Genomic DNA, 8,186 nt, shown 5'->3' with positions numbered 1-8,186 from the left:
TTTGTTATGAAACTAGAAAGGGGGTCATGAGAGGAGGAACAAGAGGCTTTAAGTGAACGGGGAGAGGTTAAAGGTGGGTCTCATAGAATACCCATTTCCTGAAGGTCGTCTGAGGAACAGTGAGAACGGGAAGTAGAGGGGAGAGGCAGGATCGGGGGCGTGGGGAGGAGCATCAGGAAACACACCAGTGCTTTAATGTGCTGATTTTGAAAACAACCCCCCCCCCCCATTTAGTTAGTTGACAGAAAGCACTGCCTTCAGAGTGGACACCCAAAGAGTTGCCAGAGTTCGGGTTCCCCGTCAGACACCCCCTGCGTAGAAGCACAGCTGCCAGCCACCCAGGCTGTGTCCCATCGTCCCTTTCAACTCCTGCCAATCTGATAAACATGCATGCACCTTTTCTTACAATTCTTTGATTACTGTTGGGAGAGAACATTGTATCCTGCCACAGATACCACTGGGTTTCCTGCGTTGTTTCATTTCTCTCTTGATCAGATTTTTTTTTTTAATTACTAATTTGTAAGTCCTTGAAAGCATTTCTATAAATGAGTGCATCCGTGTGTTGTGGCTTACTCTCAATTCCTGTCCCACGCCCCGTCCCCAAGTTCTCTTCAACAGATTCTAGGTGGGTCTACACGCCAGGGATTTTTTAAATTTTTATTTGTTTTGAGATTTTTGTTTAACTTCGTGATGTGTATGTGTGTGTGTGTGTGTGTGTGTGTGTGTGTGTGTGTGTGTGTGTGTGTGTGTGTGAAAATTTGCCTATGGGTACCCAGCGAGGATAGAAGAGGGCTTGGGATCCCCTAAAGCTGAAGTTGCTGCTGCTTGTGAGCCACCAAATGTAGGTGGTGGGAACCAAGCTCGATTCCCTTGTAAGACCAGCAAGCGCTATTAGCACTGGGCCATTTCTAAAGCTAAAATAATAGGCAGTATTTCTGTTACTTTCCAACCCTATGCAGTATAGCAGCACAGTCAGGTACTTGATTGGCTGGTTTCATCTTCGTTGTTTTTATGTGTCGAACTTGGAGCCTCAGGCATACATGAACTACATTTCTCAAGCTTCATCAACAGTAGTTAGAACATCCGAGTCATCTGCTTTGCAAGGAAGTTTGTCTTTTATTTCTCAACCTTGACATGCAAGGGCTTGCCATAACTTTCCGATAATTCTGATAAATCCTGATAAAATTCAGGATTTATATGAGTTCCGGGTCCTCACCAACATTCTGAGTGCTCATGGGGGCGTGTGTAGGCAAGGTTATGACTTAAGTTCTCTAGGTTTGCTGAACGGGAATACTCACTGCCCTGTGATTGGTCTCCATGGGTGTGGGCTGGTCCTTGTCAAGGTATCAAAACACGAGAGAGATGAACAAAGACCACAGGCCCTCAGACCAGCACTCGCCATGGCTGCACAGCTAAGAGTCTTTTATCTTGTTCCACTTCTTCTAGCCAGCTACGTGCAGACAACCCCCAGGCCGGAAAAGATGAAGGTGAGCAAGGCCCATAGAGAGCACAGCAGGGCTGAGCACGGTCACTTTTGTCACTTTTGTCCTTTCAGCCCTTCTTGTGAGAGCCTCCCTTCAGTATCTGTCTCCTGGCAGTCACCTCAAACCCTTCTTCTCTCTTCCTGGGTGAGCTTCACCTCCATACATGGGCGTTGTTGAGTTGCCTGTGGGTAAAGAGGAAGGGGCCCACTAACAATTTTCCTTTCTCCACTGCATCTCCAAGTGGATGCTCCTACATGCCAGACTGGATCGGAGCAGACCCAGTGATGAACAAAGGAAGAAACAAAGGATGAAAAAATGAAAAAGCAAAACAAGAACAAAAGGCTAATGTGGATGTTTAGCGATAAAGGAACGCGTGGGGGTAAACAAGAACCAGAATCCTAAAGCAAATAGGTTGGAGCGATAGGTGTCTGAGAATCTAATCCAGCTCAGCTCTGGGGCTCAGCTGTGTTATCAACAACTTCCATCTGTGTGGCAGTAGAAGAAACAGTCCATGGGAAGATAGAAACTCAGGGGAGGGGACATTCAAAGCAACCAAACATTCACTCACACAGTGGGATAGAACTTCTTTTCTTCCATGAACGGTTTACAGATGCCTGTCCCCAGCTGCGCTGGTGAACATCTTGTCCACCTTTCCATGGCAGGGACCCAGCTAAGGCAGAGACAGAAATCAAAATGAAGACCTACCTTATAGAGAAATTTATCATGAGGATGTCCAATGAGAATTTCACATAGAACTTATTTCCAGTGTGTGGGGATCTGCTCAAAGATCTTCATATGTGACCAGCTAGTCTGTCTGAAGATGACAGAGTCATTGGGACTCTCTATATCCTTTCTTGGCTCGCACAGTTTACTGTCATGGTGTTAGCATCTGAGACAGCCGTATGAGTAAGAGAGTGATAGGAAAGAGAAATGCATTCATGAAGCTATAATGTTTTCCACGATGACAAACCTGGGAGCTTCTGTGTGCTGCTCTTCTTAGAAGAAAGGAGCTCCAAGGCCCAGGTGTGAGAGCTGCCCAAATGCATAGACACACGCATGTATACATACATGGGATGTAGGTCTGATTCCGGGCTGTAGATCTTCTCAGCCTATGGTGTTCTCTAGAGGAACCACGGAAAGAAAACTAGGCCATCTGGAAGCAATGAACACATGGCCCACATAGAAAGCCACAGGCGGTGTGACTTTAATCCATGGCTGTTCCTGGCCTCAGTCTGGCAAAAACCAGGGTTGTTTTCTCCGTACCAGTTACTTTTAGTTCCTTCCCTTCAGATTTGTCCACACATGGCCTGGCCTCCGTCCCATGCGTCCACTACTTGTCGCTCCTATGGAGAAAGCAATGACCTCTCCTTGTCCCTCCTTTCTCCACATAAGCAATAGGTTTTACGTGGAGCCCCACTTTCTGGTTTTCTAACCTCTAACATGATTGTGTTTGTCCTCCGAGTCCCCATCAACACCTTCACTGTCCATGTGTACTTTGAACGATCAAACAGGCTCGGCCACTGTTGTCACCCCTAACAAAGCTTTCCAAATTCTTCCAGACAGACTGCTACAACGATGTGAAAGGCACCATCTACGACTACGAGGCTCTGTCTCTTAATGGGAAGGAACGCATTCCGTTCCAGCGGTACGCGGGAAAGCACGTCCTCTTTGTCAACGTGGCTACCTATTGTGGTCTGACAGTTCAGTACCCTGGTAAGAATTCAGAGCTGTGTGACCTCATGATGAAATCTTTTTAGCCAACTATATTCTAAATTACATTGGATATTCTATTCCAATTCCATACGTTACCGTAACTTACTTCCTCCTCTGATGTCTTAGATCAGCAAGGAATGGCCCGCATGCCAAACCTAGAGAGTTTTCTGTTAAAGGTTTTATTGGAACACAGCACACACTGGTCCCCAGCCGCTTTCACATTGTAAGGCAGAGGTCAGTAGCCGTATGAATACTAGTGAGGGAAAGCTTGTGACCTGCAGATGCTGAAACACCGCCTGAAAGGAAAAGATGACAGGCACTATTGAAAGGAGAAGTCACTGAAAGGAAAAGTCATGGGACACAATGTTGTGACGTCCTGAGTTTCCGCACCAATGTTAGGAGAAGGATGAAGAGTGTGGGGGCATATAGCCCATGGAGGTGCAGCGAGGCCTGGGGGCAAAGGAGATCCCTGAGGGACCCACCTGGGAATACCTTCCCCCTGAGGGACTAGTCACATGATGGTATAGTACAGAACAGTTTATTCAGGTCATGGGAGAGTTAAGAGGGTGGTACAGGCAGAGAGAGAGAGAGAGAGAGAGAGAGAGAGAGAGAGAAGGAGGAGTAGAGGCCGGCCATGAGCACGTGGAGGGAGAAGGGGGAAGGGAAGGGGAAGAGGAGGGGTAGGGGTGGGAGAGCAAGTCTGTAAGAGGCCAAGAGGCCTAGAGAGGCAAGAGAGAGAGGAGAGGTCAAGTAGCCCCCTTTTATGTCAGGTCACTAGGGAGGAGCATAACTGGCTATTGCCAGGTAACTAAGGGGTGGGGTTTACAGAATCCCAACACCGCCCAGCCCTTTACAGAAGACAGCAAAACTGCTGGTCCCTCCCTTGGCTAAGCCTGGTGTCTTTGAGACTGCCCAACTGGGATCAATATATATGAATGAATTTGGTAATCTATCAGTGAGTCAGAAAATTTTAGAAGTTTCTTTGGCAAATACAGGAGAGAAGATCTGTGTTTTTGAGATTCCCAACCCCCACCCCCCAGGGAAAGTTGTAATGGCCACAAAAGGGGAACAGAGGCTTTCTACCTGGTGTAGCATATAAGCAAAATGGAAGCTGATGGAGAAGGCTTCTGGTTGTTTGAACTAATCAGGCCTTCTTGTGGATTATTACGTAATGGTATGCAGTGTGCTTTGCAAAAGTGATAAGGCTCAAAGTCAAAGAAACAAAGTCTTTCCGATTCTTGTTCTCCCCCACCCCCTCCCTGACGGAGAATACTGTCACATTTGTGAGTAATGTTCTTTCTTCCCAAGCCCCTATTGTTAACATTGTGAGCGCTATTTGATGACTTAGAAATTGATAATGTACACTTGAAGTCTGCCCAATTCCTCATTCTTTTTTAATTGAAGCATAATTCATCTTATCAGTTTATAAAAGTCTTAAGAATGAATTGTATCCTGGTGTGATGATGCAGATCTGTGATTCTTATTTTCTGAAGCCTGAAGAAGAAAGGTCATGAGCCTCAGGCCAGCCTGGGCTAATAGGATGACCAGACCTCAAAGAGGAAAAAGAGAAATCTACTTTTTAATTGACACTTGGCATGTAACGGAGGAGCAAACCTGGGAAGAGTTACTAAGGGGCTGAAAGGCAGGGTTCCTAATACCTTCTTTCTCTCCTGGAGAGAGGGGTTGTCTGGTAAAGACGTGAGAGTGGGGAGGAAGAGAGAAAAGTGTGGGGAAACAGGGAGGCAAACTCTCACTTTAAAGGGACCTTTGAGAGAATCCAACAGGCCAAGCTGGATCCTAGCATGGTAGGCTCAAATGTTAGAGCCCAGAAAGGGTTAACGAAGGAGAGAACTGTCAAAGTCTAAGCAGGGCAGTTGAAACACTTCGTGGCAGTGGACAATGGGAACACTGAAGTGTAAGCATTACTTCAACTTTGAGGACTTCTTCTTTTTTTCTTTTTTTTTAAGTAGAATCCATTTTTTTTTATTTCTCCAGGATGGTTGCTGAGTATCAGGAAGTTCAGCTTGAAGCTCTTGGGTTCTGCTACCTGCTAAATTTGTCTGCACTTGCTCAATGTGAGGTAGCCTGTACCCAGGAGAGAACCATGTTATGCGTGCCTATTCCTTTAGAAAAAGAAAGGTCCATTCTATCATTAAACCAACAAGGAGGGCCAGAGAGTGAGCTATATAGCATCCCAGCTGGTTTTGTTTTAATTGTCTGGGTCTCGAGTGACAACATTGGCTGGTACCATCTCGGAGGAATGGGTTTGGAAGTGGGACCCGGGAATTCCTGTTTGAAATCAAACAACAAACCTACATGTGGTTGTGAGTTTGAGAAATGTTTCGCCTTAAGGGGGCTCAGAATGCAGGTCTAGCCGCAGTCAAGATGTTCAGATCTTCTGATCTACAGATGGCTTTCTCTTTCTGGTTCCTTCTCTGTAAAATGACTAGCCCGTAGGGTCTTCCTCCGGTCAGCCTGGGCTGTATGCATTCCCATATGATCATCGTGATAGCAACAGACCCAAGGGATCCTTCCTGGATAGGGGTCTCCAGGTCAGTTTATCATGTTGTCCCCTTTCTAACCATAGAACTGAATGCACTCCAGGAGGATCTGAAGCCGCTTGGCTTGGTTATATTGGGCTTTCCCTGCAACCAATTTGGAAAGCAAGAACCAGGAAACAATTCAGAGATTCTTGCTGGGCTCAAGTAAGTACCTGCCTAAAGCTCAGTAAGAGGCCCTGTTGCTTTCCCTGTCTCCGAGACCCCTCAGATCCTCCGAACTGCCAGGGAGGGTGGTGAGTCACAGCTTTGGGACATTTGCAGGAGGATTATAATTGATGAGAATCTCACAAGGTCCATACAGTCTTTCTTCACTCCTGACAGCTGCCCTTGATGGATGGATGGATAGATGGATGGATGGATGGATGGATGGATGGATGGATGGATGGATGGATGGTGGAGAAATTGGAGGTCAGCTTTTCCTGAGACAGGAGCAGTTAGAGGAGTGGGGACAGACTAGAACCAAGAAAAAAAAAAAAGTGAACCAAGGAGACCAACGTGCAAACCAAACCTTTTGGCTCCTCCATGACCATGCCTCCTACCGCATCTCTGCCTCTTTCTGCCCTTCCTGTCTGCATCTCACCATCCTAATTTGTACCAATTAGGTACAAATTTGTACTAATACGTCCCAACCTTTGGCTTGTTGCAGGTATGTCCGTCCAGGAAAGGGATTTTTACCAAACTTTCAGCTTTTTGCAAAAGGGGACGTAAATGGTGAAAAAGAACAGAAAATCTTCACCTTCTTGAAGGTGAGTGAACGGCTGGAGTTTGTACAATTCCTCTCCTCCAGCCTTCCTGCCACCCCTTAGGGGCTTTAAATCTCCATAGGTTCTTTATGGTAGAAACAGACCCAAGGGCTCGTTCCTGGTTGTGGGGTCAATCTCTCTGAATGACATCTGCTCAGCATAGTGCTGTGAGCTCATATATCACGGAGATATGAGTCTGTTACCTTCCACGGGGTTCTGGCTCTGTGAGGAGCAGACAGTGAGCAACTGTAGCTTCTCTTGGCCAGTCGCTCCTTGACATTCATTCCCTAATTCATCCCAGGAATTTGTTGGATGAATGTCTGCCACAGGGATGGTAGGCTGCACTGTAACCACACAGAGAACTCAGGATGTATGACTGCATGGTCCTCCATAAACTGCTGGAACCGTGTGAGGAGGGCTTCCCAAATTCCAGCCAACTCGTTTAAGATTAGCCTTTGTCTGAAGGGCATGGGCCACATGTAAGTTATTCTTTTTACTGACAAAATGTGGCTTAGCCCTTTATTTTTCTTCTTCGATGAAAATCCTAGCGGCTCTAAGTGGTTCCCAAAAGGAATTTTTGAAACTCCCACTGGTCCACAGCACCCTAGACCTTGGAAATGACATTCTAGTTCAAGTCACTCACTTTGCAGAAAGGAAAGATGAGCCTGCACAACGTTCGTCTGCGACCCCTGCATTGGGAGGTAGAGTCGTGAGGATCAGGGGGATTCAAGGTCCTCTTCAGAGACACGTTGACTTTGAGGCCACCGTGGGCTATGCAAGATCCTGTCTCACAAAACAAATAATGACCTGGACAAGCAGTGAAAGCTTGAAAGGCAATAGATACATCTTAAGCCATGTGTTGTGAATGGGATGGAGGGAATATACTTAGGCCGTGAGATCATGATGTTCTCCGTGACTGGCATGATGGTGGTTTTGTGGGGTTTAGCAGGAGCTACAGGAGGATAGGACGTACGGGTATCACAGGGAGAGGGCAGCCTATGAATGAGGGCATCCTGGGTCATCTAGGAACAGGAATAATATGTTTCCTCTTCTCTGCTTCTCCTCTGCAGCGTTCCTGTCCTCACCCCTCAGAGATTGTGGTCACAACTAAACATACCTTCTGGGAGCCAATCAAAGTCCATGACATCCGCTGGAACTTTGAGAAGTTCCTGGTGGGACCCAATGGTGTCCCTGTCATGCGCTGGTTCCACCAGGCTCCTGTGAGCACCGTCAAGTCTGACATCCTGGCGTACCTGAAGCAATTCTAAACCATGTAGGAAGGCCATACTCTTCACTGAAATGAGCTTTGCCTACCCAAGTCACCCCGAAATTGCCTAAGTTCTTTCCCTGCACAAGCAGATTTGTGTCTGGAAAGCTGCAGATGTTTTTCCTTGTTAGATTTATGAGTTGACACCTCAGTTACAGGTTTGACTGGAAATGTTAGTACTCACCTACAATGTCAACACTCAGCAGACATTTCAGACAGGCAGAGAGAGGAGGAACATGAATACCAGGCCAGCCTGAGCTACAAGAGATCTTCTGTCCAAAAAACAAAAAAATCCACCAACAACAGCACAACCTGTTTGAGCCACTCAGACTCATCAAAGGACATAAGGAGAGCATGGTTGGACATTGTATCTGGAGGAAGAGTCCCCTTGGCCATCCTGAGTCTTTCTCTTCCCAGC

The 8,186-nt window shown here is 46.7% G+C and overlaps 1 protein-coding gene across 1 annotated transcript; it reads left to right on the top strand.

Annotated features, from left to right (window-relative positions):
• Nucleotides 1–1,400: 1,400 nt before the first annotated feature.
• Nucleotides 1,401–7,769, top strand: GPX5 (glutathione peroxidase 5; the record flags this gene model as incomplete). The annotated part of the gene is made up of 5 exons (XM_080917971.1): nucleotides 1,401–1,487; nucleotides 3,044–3,197; nucleotides 5,785–5,902; nucleotides 6,405–6,504; nucleotides 7,572–7,769. 5 exons carry the CDS (start codon nucleotides 1,401–1,403, stop codon nucleotides 7,767–7,769), a joined length of 657 nt encoding a protein of 218 aa, XP_080774097.1.
• Nucleotides 7,770–8,186: the final 417 nt, after the last annotated feature.

The sequence above is a fragment of the Micromys minutus genome, assembly GCF_963924665.1.
Source record: "Micromys minutus genome assembly, chromosome: 6".
In the NCBI taxonomy this organism is placed as follows: Eukaryota; Metazoa; Chordata; class Mammalia; order Rodentia; family Muridae; genus Micromys; species Micromys minutus.
Note: the sequence above shows the minus strand (reverse complement) of the source record. Positions and strands in the feature narration are given on the sequence as shown.